At 44.9% G+C, this 27587-nt stretch overlaps 1 protein-coding gene across 2 annotated transcripts in view; it reads right to left on the bottom strand.

Moving 5' to 3' along the window:
* Window positions 1-18694, bottom strand: part of CPLX1 (complexin 1) — a 153856-nt gene extending 135162 nt beyond the window's left edge. Inside the window, exons 1-2 of one of the 2 annotated variants that reach the window (XM_083720011.1) lie at window positions 18327-18694; window positions 16119-16233 (exon numbers count right to left, since the gene is read on the bottom strand). In XM_083720011.1, the coding sequence (XP_083576137.1) occupies window positions 16119-16149 (31 nt within the window). In that variant the 5' untranslated portion in view covers window positions 16150-16233; window positions 18327-18694. Of the gene's footprint in view, window positions 1-16118; window positions 16234-18075; window positions 18299-18326 lie in introns of those variants that run through there. The other variant, XM_083720012.1, reaches the window with a different exon arrangement.
* Between the last annotated feature and the right edge of the window lie 8893 nt (window positions 18695-27587).

A 27587-nucleotide genomic window follows, 5' to 3' on the forward strand; every position in this document is an offset into this window, starting at 1 on the left:
CGAGCAATGGGAGCTCACCCCATCGTGGGGATTTGAACCGCTGACCTTCTGAACAGCAAGTCCTGGGCTCTGTGGTTTAACCCACAGCGCCACCCGCATCCCTGGGACATTAATAGGAGGGGCTTATTTTGAATACAGCCTTGTCAAGATTTCATTCCTATAAAGAAAGGACCATCTGCCAAAAAAGAAAGAGGTTTAGCTGTCTCTCTAGTGCAGAAGTCAACAATTTAGGGAGGCCCATGGGCACCTTTGCAAACAGATGATATTGCTGTGAACAACCCCCATACACACACACACACACACACACTGCAACCAAGCACTCGCCACAACCTATTTTATTGGCTACAATAAATTATTTTATTGGGGGATGGGTGGGGCGAAATGTCTCTGTGGGCACATGTACTGTCATGGTGGTCAGGTTCATCCTAGTGAGGTGCAAGGGGGCTCAGAGGGGGGAGGAGGTGCCCCACTTTGATTAACACTGCAGAGTGGGACTGACCTAGTAGAGAGGATTAGAGAGGACCACTTCTCCATAGTTGGCTACTCTTCATGTGCAAAAGGGGAAGGGAGGATCTTTGAGAGAGCTTCAATGTGCCTGCGTTCCTTCCTAGCCATGCACACCAAATTGTAAACCTTCTGCAAATGTCTTGCTGTGGATCAGGGGTCAGAAAACGTTCTCAGCAGGGGACTGTCCCTCAGACCTTGTGGGGGGCCGGACTATATTTTGGGGGGAAACACGATCAATTTCCTATGCCCCACAAATAACCCAGAGATGCATTTTAAATAAAAGGACACATTCTATTCATGTAAAAATATGCTGATTCCCAGACCGTCTGCGGGCCGGACTGAGAAGGCGATTGGGCCGGATCCGGCCCCTGGGCCTTAGTTTGCCTACCCATGCTGTAGATCAAACTTGTTTGCCAGGCAATGGGGAAGAAAGGTTGTGTGTGTGGTTTTGCCAAATCATCTTATCGGCTCTGGGCAGATCTATACTCACGGTTTTTAATGTTAAGGAAGGGTTTTGATAATGTATTTTGACACAAGACATCCTCCTTTCAACATTCATAATACGTTATTAAACTGTGACACCAGAGGGCGCTGCAGAGAAACCAGCAACCAGCAGTAGAAAGACGGTGGTTTTTTTGGGGGGGGGGAGTTAAAAAGCAGTTTAATTTACAAGCATGCCCTGTGACGTTTTAGAATGATATATCTAATATCGTTCTAATAGCATTAAACAGGTCAGTGTAGATCCGGCCTCTATCTCTGTTTTTGTCTCTGCCTCTCACTGGCCTTCCTGGTCCTTGATGCTACTGCCAGTGGGTTTTCTTTAGAGGGGGCACTTTGTAAATATCGGCCCTTTCACATGTTGGTTTTGATGGGGTAAGCAGTGGGGGCACAGTGCACATGCCAAGAGGGACTCTGGGCAGCACATGGGTCCTGCAAATGGAATGGGTAACAGTTGCACCATCGGGATGATAGCTGGGGTAACAGACAATCATTTTTGCAATAGTGTGAAGGGACTAGGAATGAGATTTTTTTTTCAAGATTGCCCTGCCCATAGGAAGGACTCTGTTTGCAATGTGTTAGCAAATAGGAGGCATCATCTTTTTTACCCACAACACCTCTGAAAACGACATTACTGTATATAGTGAAGTAGCAGCTTTACAGGAGCTGTGTGTGTGTGTGTGTGTGTGTGTGTGTGTGTAGCAGTGAAATGATGACCTATTGCAGTGCAGATTAGTAGCTCTGTGGCAGCAACTATCAGCAGAGCAGTCTGTCAAAGCAAGAACACACGCAGCAAAGCCATTTCGCCATCCTCAACACTTTTCGAGATAACCTCCCTTCAGAGTTCAAAAAATAAAGGAAAGTTCCTTCCCTTTCTTATATAAAAGAGCTGTGCTGATCATTCCAGTTCTTATAGTTCAGCAATGGCAAACCTGTGGCTCTCTAGCAAGAACGGTGGTCACGAATGATGGCAACTGTGGTCTGGTGCCCCTAGTTATCCACACCTATTCTAGCTAAACATTTGCCCTCCTGCTGTCATTTATGAGATAATGTGTGTTGTTTTCAGAAGCCTTAAAATGATAAATAATAAAGAAATGTCAGCATGCTTAATGGGTTTGGCCCAAATGAAATATGAAAGAGACCGTAGCAGCTTATGCTCACCCTAGCTTTCTGCGAGCTTAATGCTTCATTTTAAATCTTTTATCAATGGCCGCGTAACATTTTCCCACGTCTGTACAAACTGCATAGATTTCATCAAAACACTTTGGGGTGGCTTAATAAGTCTGTTGTGGAAGTGAATGCCTTTAGCCTGATCCTCAGTCTAAAAAATTTCTGAAGAGGCCAATAAATAAATAAAAGGAGATGTGAGAATTTGAACAACTGAGGTTTGTTGCATCTGTTTCCTTCTGCTGGGACCCTTCTATTTATAATGAAGTCACAGTTTAACCAACTAAGTGGACTGTCTCTTGGGAGAGGGAGAATCTAGGACATGCTCTTTTTTAAGGGCAGTAGGAGAGAGGATAGTTTCATTTAGATGTGTCAAATGCAGCTTCTTACACAACTATCTTGCCCTCTTCCTTGATTAGCTCTCGAAAGTATATCAAACCCTGGGTTAAAGTTGAGCCTGGTATAAGGGACTTTTCGCACATTATACAGAGGCAATATGACTTCAGTGTACACTCAACAATGAGCTGCAGTCAGTCACAGCTACCTGACAAGTGCACCTATCAGTTCGCACACATAAGCACCCACATGCTTGCAAACATATGCTTGTCACAATGAGGACTGAAACGAGGCATCATTTCCCATCCCACTCTGTATTTATTGCAAGCAGCTCTGTTTCTGTTCCACTACAATTGGTCTTCAGCTAAAAATATATTCATCTCACTGTCTGCTGTGGGCAAATTATGCAACTCGGAATTTCGCAAAGGAAACACAATGCAAAAGGGGAGGGGGTGTAATCAGCTATGTAACATTTGTGGACTGAAAGCAGCAGCAGCAACAATGAATGCCAATTGTATTTGATAGAACATTTACATTCCAGACATGGGACAAACAAGCGAACATTGACAATTTCTGATCTCGTTTTCCTCCCTCCCTCCCTCCCTTCCTTCCTTTCTTAGATCATAAGATCTCAGGGTGGTTCACAGAATAAAAACAGGATAAAAAGAAAAGGTTTCAAAATTCTCCAGCATTTCAGAAATAGACTGGAAAGAGAAGCTGCTGAATTGCAACTTATCACCAAACTTAAAACCATGGAGAGACCTGGTCTGAACAAAGACATTGGATTCTTATCTCATTATACATGACAAAGCCATTTTTCATCTTCTCGCCCCTTGCTTTTTCCTGTAAGACCTATTGCAGTCGTTAAGAGTCGTCAACAGGCTCATCACAGCTATCTGCCAATCACCCATTCCCACCACCCTTCTGAGTAATACCCCTCCCCACCTTCTCATTATATAGAAGGGTCTGGTGACTTCTGTTTCAGTGTATCTGAAGAAGTGTGCATGCACACGAAAGCTCATACCAAGAACTAACTTAGTTGGTCTTTAAGGTGCTACTGGAAGGATTTTTTTAATTTTGTTTTGACTCCAGCATCCCATTACATTTGGAGGTCCACATGCCAGAAGATCCAAAACAGACTGGGCTGCTTCCAAATGCTACATAAACAAAACAAATATAATGGCCACAGCACACCTGTACTAAACAATATTGGACTCACTAGAGCTGAAATTTGCTGGCCATCAGTTACCCTGAGGCTGGTTATCCACCCAAACACTTTTCAGAGCAGTAAAACAAAAAGCAGTAGACAAGCTTGAGAACTCCTAGAACTCCCATTTCATTCCTCATGTCACTTCCATAAGCATTTATAATCCACATCTACATTGCAACCATTTTTTGATGCAGCTTACTATCAATAAACTATGGATGCCTGGGAAGTGCATGCATTTTTCCACAATTCTGCTGCCTAGGAAAGAAAATATCCTTATGAATTGGGATATGGATAAGGGTTCTTCTTTAGATGGTGGTTGAGCTCACTGCAGAGCTTTGATCAAGATGGAAGAAGGTTTTGTGAAGCTATGACAACAGAAGAACTGCACTTCCCTCATTAAGTTGCATCATATCACACCCATGGCTTCAGAGAGGAAAACACAGAATTACATGCCCTCTCTTTTGTCAATTGGACTCCTGTTCTTCAACAGAACAGCCTCTCCTTTATTCTCCCAAAGTGCATTTATATTTTCTCAACCAAACAATCCAATTACTCTGATTTCTATTCTGATTGCTCACCAATCTTTAAGAAAAAGAAGAAGGAAAGCCTACAAGAAACCATATTTTCCGTTAGAAAATGAAATCTGTGAATGTGCAAAAAGACTGTAATTATTAGAGAAACAGTATTTTATCTGATGACAAGATAAGGATACAAAGGGTAGCAAATAGGTTTTGGGTGTTTTTTTTACTTCCATATAGCAGGAGAGGAGCTTGTGGGATTTTCCGCCACTGGTGCCTGAATAACTTGGCTGGGTTTAGATACTAAACACCTTGACTTAGGGGCAGCATTTGCTGGTCAGCCTTAGGCAGGAAAATGCCTGGAGGTAGCATCTGACTTGGGCACAGTCAAATCATGAGCCAAATCCTCCTAAGCCAGGTTGGATCAAATATGGCTGTTGTATCTAGGACTCCACTACTGGACCAGTAGGGTTGTTGTTTTCTAGGCCCGGGATGGGGAGCGTGTGCCCCTTACCCTTAGTGTTGCTATGCTTCAGCTCCTGCTTTGAGATGCAGGTGGCGCTGTGGTCTAAACCACTGAGCCTCTTGAGCTTGCCGATCAGAAGGTTGGCAGTTCAAATCCCCGCAATGGGGTGAGCTCCCGTTGCTCGGTCCCAGCTCCTGCCAACCTAGCAGTTCGAAAGCACACCAGTGCAAGTAGATAAATAGGTACTGCTGCAGTGGGAAGGTAAACGGTGTTTCTGTGCGCCCTGGTTCCCATCACAGCGTCCTGTTGCGCCAGAAGCAGATTAGTCATGCTGGCCACATGACCCAGAAAGCTGTCTGTGGACAAACACGGCATGAAAGCGAGATGAGTGCCGCAACCCCATCGTCTCCTTTGACTGGACTTAACAGTCCAGGTGTCCTTTACCTTTTACCTTACAGCTCCTACCATCCCCAAGTAGGCTCGGAGCCAAGACATAAATTTCCTGGCAACTGGGTCACTGCTGCTTACCAGGAAGGGGAGAGGCAAGGGGGCAGGGAGGCTGGCACAGTGCAAACAGACCAGCAGGGGTTGGCTGGATTGGCTCTGCTGACACACTTCACTGCACCAACCTCCCCGCTGCCCCTCTCTCTCCTACTAAGTGCTGGTTTTGACCTATAAAGCCTTAAATGGCTCAGGACCGCAATACCTCAAGGACCGCCTCTTTCAATATGAACCTTCCCGGACCCTGAGATCACTTTCTGAGGCCCTGCTTCATGTGCCTCCTCCATGAGAGGTCCAGAGGGTGGCAGCACGAGAACAGGGCCTTCTCTGCAGTGGCTCCCCATCTGTGGAATGCTCTCCCCAGGGAAGTTCGCCTGGCGCCTTCATTATAAACCTTTAGGTACCAGGCAAAAATGATCCTTTTTAACCAGGCCTTTGGTTGACCTGATTGATATCCTATATCCTTTTAAAAGTGGGACGCGGGTGGCGCTGTGGATTAAACTACAGAGCCTAGGACTTGCCGATCAGAAGGTCGGTGATTCGAATCCCCGCGACGGGGTGAGCTCCTGTTGCTCGGTCCCTTCTCCTGCCCACCTAGCAGTTCAAAAGCACATCTAAGTGCAAGTAGATAAATAGGTACTGCTCCGGCGGGAAGGTAAACGGCGTTTCCCTGCGCTGCTCTGGTTCTCCAGAAGCAGCTTAGTCATGCTGGCCACATGACCCGGAAGCTGTACGCCGGCTCCCTCGGCCAATAAAGCAAGATCGGTCACAACCCCAGAGTCGGTCATGACTGGACATAATGGTCAGGGGTCCCTTTACCTTTACTTTACCCTTTCAAAATGTGGCTATTGGGGGGGGGAGTTGTTATTGGGCTATTGTTCTTATTTTGACATTATATATTGTGATATTTTTGTGAACCGCCCTGAGACCTCCGGGTATAGGGTGGAATATAAATTCAATAAATAAAAATAAATACTAAGCAACAGTTGCCCACTTATCAGGAACCTAGTATATAGCAGCTCTGCTCCAGCCTACATGCCATTTCTGCCTCTTGCACATAAACAGTTTGGTCTACCTAGGTGTTGACAGCTGGAAAATTCACTATTGGTCTACCAAATGATGACTGCAGTGAACAGCAGTTCTGCTTGGATTGGCCAGCTTGATTGGCCAAACAATTCCATCACAGAACCAAGACCTGGTGGCAGGTAGCTAAAAGGCTATCTATTTATAACTGCTATTAGTGGCAGTCTTTTTGCTCCTGAATTCTTCTCCCACTGCACATAGCTTTGCATTACTTTAAACTACACATACATGCCCTGTAATGTACACCTTCATTTATTTGCAGCAGCATCCTGATGCCCTGTTACGGCCTGGAACTATTTTAACAACCTGTCAATAAAGTGTCGTGTACGCCTGTCTAATCCTATCATTTTTGAAGCATCTGTGCATAATTTGCATTTCGTTAGTCTCTAGCCAGTTAGTTTGTTTTAAAAAATGCTGATGCTTTGCTTTTTCTCGTGTGTGTGTGTAATTTTAGTTCTATAGAATTACCTGGACCGTTGCAGCTGGCAAATGAAGGAGGAAGGGATATTACACAAACTAGGGAAGAAAAGCAGGACATAAAGGAGGAATGTGAAAAGGGGGGAAACCACTCTTTCACGCCATCTGGTTTTTTCCATGTCACACAATGAACCTGCATCCTTCCTTTCTGTTTTTTCACTGCAATAGTACGTGCACTGAGTAGAAAACAACCGTGCTCACAAACTTTTCAGGTTTTAATATTTCGCTTATGTCTGAATTTATGAGTCACTGCAAGGCATTCAATGAACTGTACTACAAAATAAAATATGTTACCTGAATAAAACAAGAAAGAGTAACACACACATACACACCACTGAACGAAACAGCAAAAGAACAGAAGCTGCAGCCCAACCCTGAATGGGCACCCACACACACTATGGCAGCAACAGACCATTGCTATATTCTCCTGCGCCTTTCCTTGCCCCATGCATGCAGGTTACCTGTAGGCTGAACACACACCATTCATATCATAGAATCATAGAATTGCAGAGTTGGAAGGGACCCTGAGGATCATCTAGTCCAACCCCCTGAAATGCAGGAATAAGCAGTTATCCCATATGGAGATTGAACCTGCAACCTTGGCATTATCAGCACCATGCTCTAAGCAACTGAGCTATAGGTGTCCTGATCATATTATAATATTATAGGTGTTCCTAATATTATCATTGTTGTTTATTAAGGGTGCTGGGAATTATAGCTCCGTGGAGATGATGATGATGATGATGGTGGTGGTGGTGGTGGTGGTGATTTATTTATTTATACCCTGTCCATCTGGCTGGGCTTCCTCAGCCATTCTGGGTGGCTTCCAACAAAATATTAAAATACAGTAATGCATCAAACATTAAAAGCTTCCCTAAACAGGGCTGCCTTCAGATGTCTTCTAAAAGTCTGGTAGTTGTTGTTCTCTTTGACATCTGATGGGAGGGCGTTCCACAGGGAGGGCGCCACTACCGAGAAGGCCCTCTGCCTGGTTCCCTGTAACTTGGCTTCTCGCAGTGAGGGAACCAACAGAAGGCTGGACCTCAGTGTCTGGGCTGAACGATGGGAGTAGAGATGCTCCTTCAGGATTCTTTGAGGGGCGAAGTGATGTGCTTTAAATGCATGGTGTGCAGTCAGCAAGATTCTATTGAGCCCTTTGCTGATTGCGTTATGTGTGACCAGCTGCTTGCACCTATATGATAAACAGCATAACCACCAGCAGTAAGGACACTGTAAAAATCATTTGCCAAAGAATTTTAAACGAGAGCCAGTGTGGTGTAGTGGTTAAGAGCGGTAGTCTCGTAATCTGGGGAACCGGGTTCGCGTCTCCACTCCTCCACATGCAGCTGCTGGGTGACCTTGGACCAGTCACACTTCTCTGAAGTCTCTCAGCCCCACTCACCTCACAGAGTGTTTGTTATGGGGGAGGAAGGGAAAGGAGAATGTTAGCAGCTTTGAGACTCATTAGGGTAGTGATAAAGCGGGATATCAAATCCAAACTCTTCTTCTTCTTCTTCCACAGCTGAAACATTTAGTACTTTGACATGTGAACGTAGGGAGCTGCCTTAAACCAGTCTGACCCTTGGTCCATCCATCTCAATATTGTCTACACAACCTGGCAGCAGCTCTCCAGGTATTCAGACTGGAGACATTGCCTAGCCCTACCTAGAGATGACAGGGTTTGAACCTGGGACCTTGAACATGCAATGCACCTTATGAAATTGAAATGCATTGGCCAGTGTTTTACAGCAGAGGGTGAAGGAGTGCCCAAGTGGATTTCTCTAGGTAGACAGTTCAATAGTGTGGATGTTCCACCATGGAAAAATCCCAGCCACATGTCCCAGCAGAACAAATCCCTGCAAAGGGAAAGACACAGCACCAGACCACATCCATAGTTCCTAAGATAGAATAAACCCAAAGATATTATTCCTAAAATATGCAGGACCCAAGCCTGTCGCGGGTTAAAAAGTAACAGCTACTAATCTCTCGAAGCAAACAGAAAGCTTGTGTAGAAGAGTCAGAATTAAAGTGATGTGATCTCTGCATGCTGTTCAAGAGCAGCTTTCGCCAAATCTGGGATTTTTGGACTACATCTCTCATCATCCTTGCCAATTGGCTACACTGGCAGTGGCTGATGGGAATTGTAGTCCGGAAAATCTGGATGGCACCAAGTTGGGGGAGCTTGCTCTAAGCCAATGGGAGAGCTGCAGTGGGAGTTGGTTTCATTTCAGCAATAAGGCTTTTCATCATTTGGCCATCCCCCTGTATCATTCATTCTCCAACCTGAGATCCTCCCTCTTTTTGCTACTTGTTTTTCTTAAGTATCGTATGAAGAATCCCAATTTAAAAAACAGCTTCAAAAAGACGAGTGTCTCCTGCTCTTAATGCATTGTTTCTATGAGGACTTCAGGACTCTCTTTCGGAGACAAGGCATGCTCTAGAGTGGTTTACCATGCCACCTAGCAGGGATTTTAAGAACTGAAATTTGCTCAGAAAGAGCTGGTGTGAACGAGAACACTGGTGTGAAAGCGGTCAAGCAACAAAAGCATGAAAATTTAGAGACAGCCAAGAGAGATTGATGGGTGCATGTCATTATTTAAAAAGGTCTCCTAATATAAGAATGCTTTATGATAACAACGTGATAAGCTGTGCACCCTCAATACCTCACTTTGCTAGATCTCCAAGTCATGTACTGTTGCCGGGCAGTTTTTCTTTCTTTGTAAAACTACAGCACTGCGGAACCACTAATAGAAAAAAAAAAAGCATCAAGGTGATACATGAAGGGAGCTTCTAGCAAATTTGGGGACAGAATGCTCTCGCAGGGATGGGGAATCTGTGGTCTTCCAGATGTTGAACTATAGTTCTCATCATCCCTGAGCATTGCTCATGCTGGCTGAGGCTAATGAGCAGTGGGGATCCAATGAAATCCAGAACGCCACAGGCTCCTCCCCCCTGATTTGCAGACGAGATCACTACCCTGCTTCAAGCCTTAATGATCTTGGATAATTCTGTTCAGGATTCAGTACTTCTACTAGTAAATATCTACCAAAAGCAGAAGAATGCAGCAATATTACCTAATTTCAAGATCTAATGCAGGCTTCCTCAACCTCGGCCCTCCAGATGTTTTTGGCCTACAACTCCCATGATCCCTAGTTAGCAGGACCAGTGGTCAGGGATGATGGGAACTGTAGTCTCAAAACATCTGGAGGGCCAAGGTTGAGGAAGCCTGATCTAATACCAACTGGTTATGCAAATCCATATGTGTTCCGTATGCATAAATGCAAGTAAAAATGGGCATACTATGCCTAGTCAGATGTCTCCATGAGCCATCATGGCAGGTGGGCAGGGCTGCCAACCTGTCAGTCACCTGACATCATACAAAATCACGTAATTCAAAGTCTAATCCATTGGAGGAGGTTAAAGGCCTATCTGTAATCTTAGTGATACAGTTCCATTTAGTCTAGGTGCTTAGATCAGGGAAAATAGGTCTCTGCCCCAGACACCATATGACATCAGGTGACAACTGGTGGATGTGGTTTGCCCAAAGTTGTCTGGTGGACCAAATTTGGAGGCTAGTAGACCTACCAGTAATTAGGCCTGCAGGCTAGAAGTTTCCTTCTGTCTAATGTCTCCCTATACAGGTAAACCACTGATATAAAGTGAATAATATATTTTTGTTTGTTTTCCTGGCTGCAGGGGCAGGAGGAGAAAATCTCAGCACCAGTCCTAGCCAGTCCTCCACTCCTGTGGCTGAAAGAGGGGCAGCAGAGGTGGTGGTGGTCTTCCTTCCCCTGGAAAGTGGCTGTGCTGCCTGCAGCTGCACCCACATCCACGTAAGGAGCAATATCTGTGAAGCCCAATAAAGCAAAGTGTGATGAAAACAAGGTATCACTGTGCATTGCTGGCTCCATGAGTGTACACTGCATCATAGCAGCTGCAGGAGGCAGATTTAGGCTGTGAGTCTACCTTCACTTACCTGGAAGTAAGTCCCATTAAACTCAGTAGGATTTACTTCTGAGTAGACCTAGTGAAATAAATGGACCTACATTAACCATGTTCATTAACTTCAATGGGTCTCCTCTGAGTAAAATTTAGTTGAATGCCATTCTCCATTAATTAATTAATTGCTAATATGGTTGTACCCCATGGGATGGGAACACCAGCTGGATTTCCCACCTCAGGCACCAAAATATGTTGAACCAGCCCTGCTCCTATATTTTTCTATCGATTTATAGCCACTCTCTTCTCCCAAGACAACTTTACGGCCTCTGCCAGCTAACAGATCAGATCATATTGTTTGTTTCATTTGCTTTCTTAACCTTGCCTCACTCTAAATTCCAATGTCTGCCTTGATGCCGGCTGCATGTTTGACATTGTTTCAAGGTCAATATTGCTGCAAATAAGCTCCAGAATTTCAACCACACTACAAATTCTCAATAAGCAGTTCATAAGCAGATTCCTCATTGTTCCTAGGTAATGACAAAGAATATCTCATTTAAAAGCAAAAGCCTTGGTAGATTTAATTTGTTTTGTTTCATATCAATGTGTTTGCACAATGTTGGAGTCCAGCTAGTTTGAAATTAGCTAATTTAAAATTGCCAAACAAATCAATTGGGTCTGAACCTGCTATTATAACCTTGGTCTGCTCCAAAGTGGGGAAATACAGTTGTATTTTCAGTGCAGTTCCAACCTGCCTTGCGAGCATCGCTTCTGTGCTTCTTATTGATTTCCTGACTCATTTGCCTCTTTTCAAAATGTTGGCAGACTAAATTTGTACAAAACATATTCAGAGGTGCTCCCCCCCCCCTTTTAATACTACAAGCCACCACATGTCTAGCTTTAGTGAGACCAAAGCTCACAAACTGTTCTCCCAAGTTCTCGTCTCTGATGTAATACCCAAGAGGGATATGTGAGTAAGTTTATGTTAGAAAGCAGCAATTAAATTGCTGATTGGTTAGGCTGGTGTGTTGTTGTTTTTTTCGAAAAGATCCACTCTCTTCAAGAACAACGGAACTGTAGGTCTAATTAAAAGCCCATAAATAGCATCACCAAAGCCGGTGGGATTTATTGCATCCTGAACCGTAGTCATGCGCTCACCTATCTTAATGAAGCACAAAATGACAGTGTTTGGGCTTGAGTCCTGCATATACACCTACTGGCGAGTTTATGTATAGGTAGAGCTGATGGGACCTTCCACCTAAATCAGTATTCTCCCTCCCAGCAGATGCCAGTCAGGAGGGAAGGCCCACATGATCAGCCATCCACTCATCTGGCAGGAAGAGTTATACACAATGGCAGCATGGCCAGTGTCAGAGGCCAGCATCTACCCTCAGGAGGGCCCAATTGAAGTCATTGAGATGTGATCTCCATGTTGCAGCCAAATGTGCTTACCTGCCTTAGCGCTGGCCAACCTGCCTTGCCTCGACAGGAAATGAAGAGCTCATGAGAATACACATGCCCTATCACATCCAGGTGAAGGACAATTCTGATCAGCCGATTGGCAGGGAGAACAAGTCTCCTGGGATTGGCTGCACTACTGAAATGGATATTTGGTGGTGCAGAGAACTCTTGAAGGAAGCCCACCTTGGAGTCACCATCTATCAGATGATAGTCGGTAACTTCAAGCTCACGGGGTTGGCAGCGCTACCAAGTTCTTCATGCAGAAAGCAAGCTAGGAGTCACCACTTATCAGCTGATTGGCTGTCACTTCACACCCTACTTGGCTTCAATTTATACTTTTTGGTGTGACTTGATATGTTACAAAGGAAGAACGGTTCATTGGGTATCATAGTGTAACTAGATAATGATTGCCAGATGGGTGGAGCTCTGGCCACCTTTCATAATGGTCCACTAAGGTGGGGGATCCCAGGATCTGGCCCACCAGCCAGATCCAGTTCCCTGCTCCTGGTGTATTGCAGTTTGCCATCACAGTCACATTGAATGATCCAGGTCAAGTCACTGTTAGTTAGCATCAGTTCTCCAACTGTAAAAATGGGAATAATGATGCCCTACCTCACACAGGAGTCCAACCGTTGTTACTCTTGCCTCTCGCTTCCTCTCTGCTGATTCCATGACAATGTTATAAGATGGGTGCAAAATGACTATAGACATAATCCAGGCATGGGGAACCTTTGGCTTTCCAGACATCACTGAATTACAACTCCCACCATCCCTGGCCATTAGCCATGCTTGCTGGGATTGATGGGAGTTGTAGTTCAGCAACATCTGGAAAGCAAAATGTTCCCCACACCTGGCATATTAGTAGACCCCCGCAGGAACATGCACGTTGTATTTTAAAATTGCTGTGGCCCAGCCTGGGAATGTATGGTGAAGGGCAAGTAATTAATCAGATTAAATTTATTGTTGTTGTAGTAAGTGAAATTTTTGAATTATGGTGCTGGAGGAGACTCTTGAGAGTCCCATGGGCTGCAAGAAGATCCAACCTCTCCATTCTGAAGGAAATCAGCCCTGAGTGCTCACTGGAAGGACAGATGCTGAAGCTGAGACTCCAATACTTTGGCCACCTCAGGAGAAGAGAAGACTCCCTGGAAAAGACCCTGATGTTGGGAAAGATGGAGGGCACAAGGAGAAGGGGACGACAGAGGATGAGATGGTGGGACAGTGTTCTTGAAGCTACCAGCATGAGTTTGACCAAACTGTGGCAGGCAGTGGAAGACAGGAGTGCCTGGCGTGCTCTGGTCCATGGAGTCACAAAGAGTCGGACATGACTAAACGACTAAACAACAACAACAATAAGTGAAATAGATACTGTACATAGTGCCCCACTTCCTTTCCTCCTTCTGATCCTCAAGGTGTGAGTAAGTTGCAAGTCAGGACACCAAGAATGAGATTCACAAGTGGTTGACATGAAACTCCTAGTACCCACCATGCTATAGTGCTACTTGGTCCCCAAACTGCATCATATAGTAGGTATAATGTTCCCCAGGGAAGGGGAGGGAAGGGAAGGGAAGAGATGTGGCCCAATTGGATCTTTTGACAATCCTTTTCCCATGGATACAGCTATGCCCACAAAGGGATAGAATGCTATACATTTCCAATGATAAGGTTTCTTAATAGAAATTGACTTTAACAGAATTTACAAGCCTAGCCATGTGCAGCACTGCAGCCAAAAAGCCAAAAGGTTTTTTAAAAAATAAAAAATCACAATCTAAATACGAACACTTTCCCTCCCTCCCTCCCTCCCTCCCTCTCTCTCTCTCTCTCATATCAAACCACTCATTTAAATCACTTGCAAATGAGAAAAAACTATTTCCTTGTACATAAAAAAAGAATTAAATTGAATATAAATGTGCCTGATGAAGTAAATAGCTTCATAATGTGTTTATATTGCAAATTGCATCCACACAGCATAACAAACAACAATCCTATCACCAACTGGATAATATGTATGCGAAAGAAAACCTTGCATGACTTGCAAAATCACCAGGAGTCTATCAATGACCTTCAAAGCACACCTTAATAGGACTTGAAATGACAGCCAATGGAAAAGCCTTTTGAAATGCGCCCCGTAATGGCACAGGAGGGAGAGAAGCCCTCCATAAGGGCACTTGAATAGCCAAGTCATACAGAAGCATCTTCATTTGTACTTTTTCTTGTAAATCATTTGTACCATGCCCACTTGATTCTAATGGAGCATCCATTAAAAGATCAGACACCAGCCAAAGCAGACCACAATAGGACTCTTTAATGATCGACACTGGCTTTCTTATTGCAGCATTCTCCATTTCACTTTATCCACACCAGTCATCCAAGTGCCATCTGATACTTCGATACCACAACTGCACATCAGCTTGAGGTTGAAACCGGTGTGACTGATAGGGCTTTCCCTGAGCAACTTGGGCGCTTTGTGGGTGTGTTTCTTTATTTTTATTCTTTATTAACAATATGTGTAGCCCACCCTTTTTATGTGCAGATACCAGGGCAGGGTACAGCACATCAAATAAGGTCATATAATGCACATATATAATACGTAATAAAAACCCTTGTTTAAAAAAATAAAGAACCCCTCCTCAAGCAATAGAAGCAGCTAAAAGCACAGGCTAAATCAACACTAAATTAAAACATCCAAATTGCCTGGGCAAACACAAAGGTCTTAACCTGGTGCCGAAATGATATCAATGAACGCTTCGGTCATATATATCTAAGGAATTCCAAAAAAATAAGGTGCCATTAGAGAGAAGGCTCCAGTGGTGGCTGGTGAGAATTGGAACAGGGAGGGCAGAAAGCAGGAAGACCAACAATAATTGGAGACAGAGCCAAGGAGCAGGAGAGCCAACTCATTATTGCTTTGTTGCCATCCTCCTTCCTATTGAGTTCTACAAGGGCAGTACGGAGGCTAAGGTGGAGGAAGCTGAAAGCCAGAGCCACTCCCTGTACTGATGGAGGTTGGTGGGGCAGCTCCCCATTCACCCAAATGGACCAGCCACCACATAACACATCTCACCCAGAGAAAAGCCTTCTCTGCAGATCACAATAATTGTGCCGAGAATTACACAGCAGAAATCCATCACAGAATTGCAGTCCTCAAAATCCCATGACTGAGCACCATAGCAGATGAACTGGTTTAAAACAGCGTTTCTAATGCAGTTTTGCTGCTGGTCTATTAAGCAGGCTTCCTCAAACTCGGCCCTCTAGCTGTTTGGGGACTACAACTCCCATCATCCCTAGCTAGCAGGACCAGTGGTCAGGGATGATGGGAATTGTAGTCTCAAAACATCTGGAGGGCCGAGTTTGAGGAAGCCTGCTCTTAAGAATATATTTTCTCTCTCCTTCTGCCATAAAACATATGGCTCGTTTCCAGTTATTCTGGTTTGGATCATTCTTCTCTTCACAGTTCCTGCGAGAATGCTGTCAAAGTGGTTTGTTTTTTAGTAGAGACAATAAATAATGAACAGCATCTGAGCATTCAGAATAGGAGTCTGGAAGTTCAGGAACCAGCCATAGGCTTGAGGCAACTTTCAGTGCTGCCCCCTACTGGCACAGTGATTCAGCAAATAGTAAAACCTCAATTATAAGTTGCAAGTTTCACAGTTTGGATACCTTATATAATATATCGGGAGGAGGAATAAAAGGTAAATGTGCAAAGAGAAGCATTCTTTATGTAAGCCTTGCAGTTTGGTGGTCTGCACTGGGCTTCCTCAAATTCCCTTATTCAGTATGAGTGTCCGTTTGAATTCTTCACTGGTTGTTGTCAAGGGAGAGGGAAAGTGTGTAAATTCATGTTTACAAAATAGCAGCAGTCACACCAATTGCCCTTTCATTACAAATTCCAGAGAGGTGACATAAGATTCCTTTCCCATTAAGCAGTCACAAAATAGCACCATTTTCCTCTTACCTCCTAAGGCTTGCTTCATTACAAATTCCATGGTGATGGCTTTAGATTCCTTCCCACCAGAGCAGTTCTCACATGCAATTCAGATGGAGACAAGGACTTGAGTTGCAGCCTGCAGCTGAATTCACAAAGCAAAAGATTAGCATTAGGGTTGCTGCATTTTGTATTCTGGGCCACAGCTCTGTGTCTTACTGCATTAGATCTACATGTCCTTTTGAAAGTCTGCTAGGTTGAACTCCCTCCCTTCCACTCCACACACACACACACACACACACAGCCATTTATCACACTGGAGCCAAAGTTACTTGATCATGTTGTGAGCAACTAGGGAGCACTGTATATTCCTTAACATTCTGTAGTATGATCTTTAGGGAGTCAAAGAATATGGGCAATCTACTGCTGATACATTGCCATGGGATAGCACTGAATTAATGGGGAACTATTCCCAGAGTTAGATGCTATTCACTCTGAATCTTTTGGTATAAAATCAAGCACACAAGAGCTATTTAAGAAAAGAAAAGAAAAGAAAAAAACCTACCTGAACATTCAATTGCTATGTAAATAGATCTGCACACAGAGCTGTTTAATTGAATTTGCCAGGCACCCATTTAGTTTTTATACTGAGTCATTAGAAAGGAATATTCAATTCATTGCAAAAGCTATTGGGTTTAGTTGACATTTTCTAATGAGTAAAGAGTCCAACATTTTCAGCTTGGTAGTCCTTCGTGGTTTTTGAGAGGTGGTGCTTTAAAGGGGGCAAGTTCTAGCTATTAAGAGCAGACGTTTGGCTGGGGGGCATTTGAAGGTTGAAGTGCTTGCGCTCCCTGAATTCTCAGCAGCAGGCTTCTCTGTCAGAATCTCCTAATGGCCAACCGCATGTCTGCATCACTGACCAGAAGAGCTACTCCAGTCAAATTGAGTTAAATATCAGACACATTATGAGAGAGATTTAATGCAAATTGGCTACTGAAATGCCATCAAGATCTTGTAAGCTAGGAGACCCTAAAGTAGACTGGATGTATCTCCCTTTAAAAACAATGTCAAATTCACTAAAAGTTATTAGGAAGTTTTCTTGGGATTCAGCACAATAATTTAGAATTGTAGCATAGAATTTCAGGTTGCAGCAACAAAGTTAAAGCTGCGAAGTAGCAAATAAGACATCCCCACTCCCCAGGGGTAGGAGTTTTCACAAGCAAAATGCTATACCTCATTTGACATGTTCATGTCAAGCTGCTTAACAGAACTTGAACTCCAAAAGTGAACTGGATTATTAGAAAGGGAAGATCGCAGGTAAGACTTATTAACCAATGATGCTCCTTTCTAAAAGCTCTGCAGAGAGAACCAAATGCACTCCAAAAATGCTCCATCTCAGTTAAATAACACACCCTTCTTTCTTTTCTCATTTTAAATAATGATATTGAAGACATTTAGGCAGACCTATTTTCCTTTAGAGAAAGGGGAATGCGAACTAGAGATAACTTGTTAAACAGAACACAGTGCTGCATCATTTGAGCATTTTCCCTCTTCAAACTTCTACAGGCAAAGAAATATTGTGACCTCAGACTTCTGCTTTTTTTGTAGGGGGGGGGTCAATGCATGCACCAAAGGAAAGAGAGACATGCTTGAAATTCCAATGAGGTTGCAATGAGACTACACACAAAATTTGGGGAAAGGGGGCACTTTTCCAGGTATTGTGTTTTGCACCAAGGCATCCAAGTACCAATATTATATAAACGAACCCCTCCACGAGCTAATAAAACTCTCAACCAGTGAACTTGCAAAGGCAGCTGGCTGCAACCCCCTCCGTGCCCTGATTTGGGAGGCTTCGCCAAGCAGTACGTGTATCGAAGCTTGTCCCATAGATCCATCCTTAGCACTTCCCCTCCTCTTCTACACAGCCAACTACCAATCTCTGCAACCAGAAAGTATAGCGGGGTTTTCGGCACCTAGGACAGCTTACCCGCCGCACAGCGAGAGAGAAAAAATCGAGCAATTCCTTATCCGTGGGGGAGCTCGCAGCAGCAGCAAGCAGCAGCAGCAGGGCGTTTGAGCAAGAGAGGGGGAAAGAGCGTGTTCAGCACCAAGGACACTTCCCCGCGACCGGGCGGTGCCTACTACCGTACTAAGGACACATTGCTGAGCACCGAGGCTTCAGCACCACGGACAGCTCCGGCCTTTCGAAAACGGGCGGAAAGGACTAGCGAGAAATACCTTCTTTGCAGCGTCTGGGTTCCTGCCGTTCTCTCTCCCCTCCTTGAGATACGGAGACAAGGTCCTTTCCCGGCTTTCCTAGCAGATCAGCCTCCCGTTCCTAGCCGGGTCCATGTGTTCCTCGGGAGTTAAAAGGCGTCGCTTGAAGGGCATAGGCAGGAACAGGCGCGAGAAGTTATCTTCCTTTGAACAGGGTCCTGGCACGATGAGGCAGCAACGGAGGAAGGACAAGCCGCCAGCTCCTTACTTTCTCTACTCCCTCTTTTTATCACGGGATTTCCGGACCATCCCACTGACACTATTCCCTCCTTACACTACGCTGCCTCCTTCCTCCTCCCTCTTCCTCCTCCCGCCACCGAGGCTGCTGGATCGGCATTTCTTGCCTGGCTCTCGCTTTCCCCCCTCCCCCCCCAACTCCCCAGCATCCCACGGTAAGGGTTGCAAGAGGCGAGCAGCTGCTCCTGCCGCAGGAGGTTGCTGCCGGCACACCTGCAGTTATGGGGAGGGGGCAGGGAGGGGATTGACTGCAGATTGCCGGGGTGTGGGCACCGAATCGAACCGGGAACCCAACGGAACAACAACACTCGCTTGTAGTTTTGACAGGGTGGAGGGGGAGGGGAGCGCGGAAGCCTTTGCATTTGTTCAACGGAGCAAACTGTTATATTTGTAATAAGGCGTGAGAGCATCGGAAACAGTCGTGGAGGTGGGGATTCGGCAGGGTGGGTGGGAAGCGAAGTCAGCAGTTTCTCTGCAAAGCCTCTCGCGCGGGAGCGATACTCTCAGGCCTGACACCCGTGACCACGCTCATTGTTATTCTCGAGAATCTGGGACTCTAGAGAGAAAGGCTGGAGGCTCAGGGACAAATATCAGGGCGACGGTTGTTGGGATGGCATCGCAAGGCTGAGAGAGTAGGGAGATGGCCTCCTGATACATTCGAGACAGAGGGATCTCTTTCTTCTTCCCCGCAAGCTGCTGGTAAATTGTGTTGATTTCGACGAGTAATTTGCCCTCCCTTCTCTCCGCCCGCCTCCCTTGCAAAGGGGCGTCTGAAGGTTAACAGAGCAGTATGGCTGGGGAATGTCAAGCTTTCAAGATGCTGTCCCTAGCGGGGCGTGTCAGAAGCGAAAGTAAACCAGGACATAGAATGGCACCGCCTGCCTGGCGCTCCCCAGGCTTCCACCGAGGAAACGGCAGATTGAACAGGAGGCGGTGTGAGTGTGTTGTGCTTGTGAGGTGACTTTAGGCGAAGGAAGCCAGGGGGAACCCTTCCGTCCTTCGATCCCCCTCGCCCAGCAGCAGCAGCAGCAGCAGCCTCGCCCTCCCCCCTCCCCACCCCGCCTCAATTAAAAATGCTGCAATAGTGCTACATCCTCCTGACTCTTGCTGCAGACCCGGTCAGCTGATGTAGCCTCCTAAGGTACCTCTGTGCTGGCGTGACAGGGAAGGAAACGACCCGAACAGGCTGCAACAAAGACAGCGGGGAGGGGGTGGAGGGAAGGGCAAGCCAGGCAGAATGACGGGGGAGCGATCCAATAATAATAAAAAAACAGAATAAAAAAGAAGGCGGGTGGGGAACCCGTCGCGAGGAGGCGAAGAGAGGAAGCGGGTCATTAGAAGGCGCTGCTACGCTTCCAGTTGGATTCAAGGTCAAAGGAGCGCAAGCCCATTCTGCCACGTGTGAAAACGTGAGTGGGTTGACCCGAGTAAGAAGATGAGGGCACTGGGGATGCTGAATCCTATACTCTTGAATCTATTTAGGTCATACTCAGAGCAGACCCATTTTTAAGCAATAAATCGGCCATGGCTAATTTAACCCGGTGATTTCAATGGGTTTACTCTTGAAGATGACTTGGTCACCCATACACCTTGACTGTAGGCATCTTTTTAAATCGGCCCCATGGTTTTCCATGGCACTTACAGCCATGAAAGCATGCATGGGTTTTGAAAACAGATTTCTTTTATTCTGATGTGAAGGCTGACGCTTCGTGCCAGACCTGATTGCAGATCTCCGTCTCACTCTCGCTGGACTGATTCACAGGGTGTCCTCGCCCCATTGTTTCGCTGACTGCAGCATGAAGGGATGACTTGTGCATATGGCCGTTGCAGCTCTAACATCAAAGGCGCAAATAGTTCTGCAGCATTTCAAATCCAATGCATGACAATGCAGTCAGCTCACCTCTGCGGCTGCCATTCATCAAGGGTAAAAAAGCCAAGGGTGAGTTTTACTCATTGCAGACCCACTGAACATAACTAAGTTTGGACCATTAGTTTTAGTTTTTCTAAAACTCCATTGAACACCACCCCACTATGTGAGCCAGGCACCTGCTATTTTGATTTAGTCTGAGTACTTATACCCTGTCCTTTCGATCAGCAAGGACCCCCTCCCCAAGGTAGTTTACAAAGTTAAAATGACATAGAACAATCAAAGCAATAAAGCCATCCCTTCAATAAAACAATAGAGAAACACCAAAAGCTGCATATAGCAAGCAGCAGTTAACATCAGCCTAGCCCAGACTTTCCCAACATGATTCCCACCATATCATTTGAACTATATTGACCTCATCATCCTTGACTATGGGTCATGCTGTCTGGGGCTGATGGGAGTTAGAGTTCACAGCATTTGGAGGATGTCAAATTGAAGAAGGCTACTCTGGGCCAGGGGGCCACCTAAAAATCCACGTCCTTTCTGCCCATCTGAAGGTTAGCAGAGATGAGTCCAGGCACACCTGCACAAGAGCATTTCAAAGTCATGCTGCTATGTCTGAAGGTGCAATTCTTCACACTTATGGGCATTTGCTATCCCTAGAAAAGTAGTCTTCTGCAGCAAACTGGCACCATAAGATGAAATAGCTAGGCCGCAGACCAAAACCATCGACTTCACTCCCACAGGAGGCAGCAGTGGTTACCAATTTTTAAAAGAGGATTAGACAAATTCAGAGTGGTTACTAGTCACAGTGTCTTTGCTCTGCCTCCATAGTCAGAGACATTTGCGAGCCCATGCGCTAAAACCTTGTCCCTGGAGCCCACTACCCAAAAATGAGACATGAGCATCAGCCCTTTTCTGGCCCTGGCCCCACCCCCAGCTGGCAGCCCCTTGATCTGCTGAGATGGGGGCAGGTCAACAACCAGCCTGTAGCAAGGTGGGGTCACAAAACCCGCCCACCTCTTGGAGGGGGTGAGCGGACAGTGCTCCTGAATATCAGGTGCTGGAAACCACAGGATTGGGGAGTGCTCTTGCACTGAGGTCCTTCTTGTGGATTTCTCATAGGCATCTGGTTGGCCACTGGGAGAGTAGACTAGATGGACTATTGATCCAGAGGACTCTTCTTATGTTCTTATGAGGACCCTATGCTGCCTAGGACCCTCATACCTACGAGACCACCTCTCCTGGTATGTCCCAAGGAGGACCTTATGGTCTGCAAATAACAACACCCTGAAGATTCCAGTGTCATATTCATGGAAATCCCCAAGATTTGCAACCCACCCTTCAAATTATAGCCTAATGAGAACTCAACATATTAAGTAGTTGTAGAATTTTGAGTGTCAGTGGTGGGGAATGGAAGTGATGGGCATCCATCATTGTCCCAAATCCAACACTTTACTTTTCCCCATGGAAATGAATGGTAGCCAGGGGAGGAGGTTAAGGGATGTTCTTAGAGATACCATTGTGTGTGTGGCAGTGAGTTCCTTCCAATTATACTTAATTACTTTGTCCCTTAGAACTCAGTAGGATTCATAGCCAAATAAGCAACCCCACCCACGTTCAACAGAGCCTTGACCCTTCATCTGTGTAATTTCACCTTGGGCTCCATTTCTTGGTAACACAAGAAACTGATGCTAGCATGTGACTGAAGACCAGGAAAGCTAGCTGTCCCGTGGGTGGGTGGCTAAGGTGCAATTCCTATTTGGCACTGCTCACATTACTGAGATGAGCAAACCATTCTGGCAGGAAACTGGCAAAGGAAACCATTAGAATTTTATGTGTTGCGCATACAAAGGTCTCTGAAGTAAACTCAATTATTGAGGGCAGCAAATAATTCATGTGCATGGAACCATAGACTCATATCCTTTGTCAATGCGGGATAGAATTAATTTTACCAGATCCTCAATTCCTTGAATAATCTTATGCTCATCCTTATTCAGGAGGCCATCTCTGCAGTTCTTAGTTTTATGCAGAGAGCAAGGGATAACATTGTGGGAGGAGCAGAACTATCCACAATACTCAAATGTCCAGGGTTTCATAATTATGTTACAGCCATGCTCACAGTGGGCACTTCTATAAACATACATTTGGTCAAGTGCATGCAATTGCAATAGTGCAACATGATGTGCATTGAGTTTGAAGTCTCCCGGATTTTGTTGGACTAAAGCTTCCATCATGATCACTGGCCAGTGGGCTGGGGCTAATTGGGGTTGGAGTTCAGCCTCATCTCGAAGGCACCATGTTGGCCAGCACTGTTGTAGCCCACTGACCATTTGCAAATATTCAAAATTTGGCAAACAGTTTTATCGTGCATCTCTCGACTTCGAATGTTTCTGAATTCAAAAATTTGAATTCACATTTTAGATGTGAAGTTTACACTTTGAAATGCAATTTATTAATTTTTTTACTTATTGACAATACTTGATAGATTTGAGCTTGGCAGCCATCAGGTCTGAAATGCCACAGGCTGTCAGCTGTTGACTGCTGTCAGATATCAATTTAATTTTGTCAGATTAAAAAATACCGTTACAAGAGTCAATACTGTTACAAGAGCCAACTGCAGGGGGCTGTGGGTACTTGGGTCCCCACAAAGTCAAGGAGAAAAGCCGGCAGGTGGCAGTAGCTCTGCCTATGAGAAAAAAGCAGTTCAGTCCCGCCCTCTGCAGCCAACCAGCAAGGCACCCTTTTCTGCGCGGGGGTGTGTGCTCAGATGTGGAAGCAGCATCTCTCTGCCCCTAGTCTGAGCCCCTCCCCACAGAAAAGAGTACCTCGCTGGCTGTGGAGAAGAGGAGGCATGTGAGTGTGATTTCACACGTCCACATTAGAATAGTGAGGCCAGCCTGATAATGGCTGCTAGGTTTGAGTCGTTGGCTTAACAAAGACAGGGAGATGGGCTGTCAACAAAGTGAGGACTTTGTGCCAGACAGAGGAGGGGTGGAACCCCACCCTGAGCTCTGAATTAGTTTTGCAGAGGACTTCCGGAGGCAGCGCGAAACAGCAATGGCGGTCCTCTTTACTTAGTGAAGAGGGGCTCCGCGAAAAAGGGTCGTCCGCTACGGCAAAGCGGAGACCCATCAAGAAAAACCGCAGGCAGAGCGAGCCTGCGGCCGTGGGACTCAGCGGGCGCCCAAAGCCCCCCCGGAAACGAAGAAGGAGCTCCGTAAGGGGCTCCGGAACGCGAAAGGGGGAGCGGCGCTGTGAGTTCATCGCTCTTTTCGTGGACGCAAAGCCGCGCTGCTGCTGCTGATGAGCGCCGACCTTTCTTCTTGAAAACATCAAAATTGGCTGCTACATACCCGTGAGTAAGGGGAGTTAAACATCGGAAAAATTTGGGAATTTGGTTGAAATTCGGCTGAAAACGGGAGGCGAGTAACAGGAAGTCCGCCTCCCGATCCTGCTAACCAGATTAAAGCAATTGCGCAGAAGAGCACTGAAGCGCTTAAAAGGGACTGTAAAAGTAAAACGAGGGTGCATTTGACAGAAGTGAAAAGATAAGTTGGAAATCTTTGCAAAAGTTGTGGATCTTATTTTTGGGACCTTCTTCCTAATTTTGAGCTATGTGGAGTTAAAAGGGACAACCCAGCTATCGGGCTGTCAGTGTGTAAAAGAGAACTGTCAAACTGCTGATACTGTTATTGGAGTTTAAACTGATAAATTGACTGAGGCACTAGAGTTTAAACATTGTTGCTGGGACCTTTCTTGACACCTTGTGGCCTTTCTTCAGGAGAAAGAAAGCCTGGGGAAACTTCCTTTTGTGCTCTGGAACTACTAAAGATTTAACATAGGGAATATAAGAACTTCAATGGCGGACAAGAGCTCTCTCCTTCCTTGAAATTTTGAAATACCCCCACCTAGAGGATTGTGGAGATATAGAGGCCTGGGAACTGTACTTTATTGTGACTCTCTGTGGTTAAATTGTTTACACTCTGGTCTTGTCTAACTTATGAAAAAAAGAAAATTTGACCTTGAACAGAGGCAGGTGTGGAATGAGTGGCACAGGGAGAACAAGAGCAGCTAAAGCTAAAGAAAAAGAAAAGAAACCAGGGCAACTTGTTCAAACAACCCTATCTCATCAACGAAGATCATCCGTCCCAACTGTGCTGACAGCACAGGAGGTGGAAATTGAAGAGCCTGCTGTAGAGCCTGCTGCAGAAGATATGGCAACTGGAGGATCTGAAACAGTCCTGAAACAAATCTTGGAACAACTGGCAATTTTAAACCAAAAAGTGGACAATCAATCATCAAAAATTGACCAAGCTACATCCTCTATTACTAAATTATCCGAGCAAGTTTCTCATCACACTCAGGCAATTGAAAAATTGCAAGGGGCAACGACTGAAAATTATAAACTTGCTGTGGAAGCTAGTCAAAAAGCAGAACAGGCGAACAAAAAGGTTGATGAGATTAGGGGGGAAGTAAGGCCTCTGAAAAGACAGGTAGGGGAACAACAAGCCTACCTGTCATTGGTTGAATTGAAAAGTAAGGAAAATAATCTCAGATTAAGGGCTATCCCAGAGCTGGAGGAAGGAAATTTACAGGGATTTTTAACACTTTTGTTCTCCAAATTCTGGGGGATTGAGGAAGATAAGGATTTTAAGATTGTGACTGCCTTTAGACTGGGAAAATTGACAAAGAAGGACAAGTCCAGAGACTGTTTGGTTATTCTGAGATCGAGAGAGGAAAGAGACAAGATACTAGGCCTACATTTTAAAAAATCTTTGGAGATAGAAGGTAAAAAGGCTGAAATTTACAGAGACATTCCTAAACACCTTTTGGATCTTAGGACCACTTATACAGATTTGACCAAACTGTTGAGATACAACACAATCCCTTATAGGTGGGAGTTTCCGCAAGGACTATCATTTACCTACAAAGGAAGGAAAGTAAGAATTAAAACACCGGAGGACCAACAGAAGTTCCTACACGACCACGAGGAGGACCTCCAGAAAGGAGCTGCAGCTTCTTGGCCTCCACCACCACCGGGACCATCTCCAAAGCCTACACCGCCTGGATCTGGACCAGCACTACCACCTCCGGGATCGGAGGGAAACCTAGACACCCCATTGTAGACCCACCAATTAGACCAGGATGTCGCTGCAGCTTCTTAGTTGGAATATAAATGGCGGAAATTCTCCGGAAAAAAGAAGAAAAGTATTTCACATTTTGAAAAAAGAACAATTGGACATTATTTGCCTGCAGGAAATGCATGTGACAAGGCTCCACAGAAAAGTGCTAATTAATAAAAGACTAGGCCAAGAATTTATCTCTTCGGACAAAGTGAAGAAAAGAGGAGTGGTGATATATGCAAAGGAGAGCCTGTCACCGAAATTCTTATTTAAAGATGAACACGGCAGAATTTTGGCGATTGAAATTCAGACACAAGGAGAAAAATTTTTGATATTAGGAATATACGCCCCAAATGAAGGAAAATCGGAATTTTTCAGGAAGCTGCATGAGATTATGCTGGATTACTTAGACTATAACAACATCATCATGATGGGTGATATGAATGGGGTTGTGTCTGTAAATATGGATAAGTCGCAAAGTGCTAACTTAACGAAAGATGGCAGACTACCTAAAACTTTTTTTGAAATGACTGACAATGTGCATTTAATTGACATATGGAGGGTTAAGAACCCCCTAGGAAAAGAAGGGACTTTCTTTTCTGAAGCTCATCTGACATGGACACGAATCGACCAAATATGGATAACTAGAGGACTGGCACCCAAGACTAGAAAGGTGGAAATCTGCCCAAAAACCTGCTCCGAACATAATGCTTTGAAAATGGAATTGAGACTAAATACAACCGGATCCTTCAGATGGAAAATGAATGACAACTTATTAAGGGACGAGAAGATTGTTAAGAAGGCCCAAAAAACTTTAAAGGACTATTTTGAGATAAATTTAAATACCACTGTGGAAAAAAGAACAATCTGGGACGCAAGTAAAGCAGTCATGAGAGGGTTTCTAATACAACAAAATACGATCAAGAAAAAACTCTGGAATGAAAAGAAGGAGAAGATATTGGAAAAAATAAGAGATGGAGAGAAAAAACTAAGATCCAGGCCTAAGTCGAAGGAGGTGCTGAGAGAAGTGAAATTTTTCCAAGCACAATATTTGAAACTGATAAATCAAGAGGTGGAATGGAAAATTAAACAAATGATACAAAGATCTTTTGAATCAGCAAATAAGTGTGGGAAACTGCTGGCATGGCAGTTGAAAAAGAGACAAAAACTTAATACTGTTACAAATCTAGAGATTGAAGGGAGAATGGTTCAGAAACCTGAGGAAATCAGAAAGTGCTTCCAGAGATATTTCAAAGAACTTTATTCACAAGGGCCACAGAAAGATTCGGAGGTGGACCAATTTCTCAAAACCAATGGATTACAGAAAATACCTCAGGAAATGAGAACAATCCTGAATAGTAATATCACACAGCAAGAAATTGAAAGCGCCATTCAGAACCTCCAATTAGGCAAATCTCCAGGCCCGGATGGACTTACCTCCAAATACTATAAGGTTCTGAAAGACTATTTGATACAACCTTTGTTGGAGGTCTGTAACCAGATTATGGAGGGGAGGAAGGCACCGGAAACGTGGAAAGAAGCCTTCATCACATTGATACCCAAACTAGAAACTGAGAAGACCCAGCTTAAGAACTACCGCCCCATCTCACTCCTAAATGTGGATTACAAAATTTTTGCAGACATTTTGGCAAGTAGGTTTAAAAAAGTGCTTAATGAAGTGATCCATAAGGACCAGGCAGGCTTTCTCCCTGGTAGGCATTTGTTTGACAACACAAGAAACATCATCGACATTTTGGAACTTTTACAAACAAAGCTTAACACTAGAGCGGTGTTAATCTTCATCGATGCGGAGAAAGCCTTCGACAACATTTCTTGGATGTTTATGAAGAAAAATTTGGAAGGGATGGGAGTGGGGCGGGGGTTTGAAAATGGAATAGAAGCAATATATTCAGAACAAAAAGCTAAATTGATAGTAAACAATGTGGTGGCAGAGGAGTTTAAAATTGAAAAAGGGACACGACAGGGGTGCCC

Source organism: Podarcis gaigeae (assembly GCF_964106915.1).
Source record: "Podarcis gaigeae genome assembly, chromosome: 17".
NCBI classification, from domain to species: Eukaryota; Metazoa; Chordata; class Lepidosauria; order Squamata; family Lacertidae; genus Podarcis; species Podarcis gaigeae.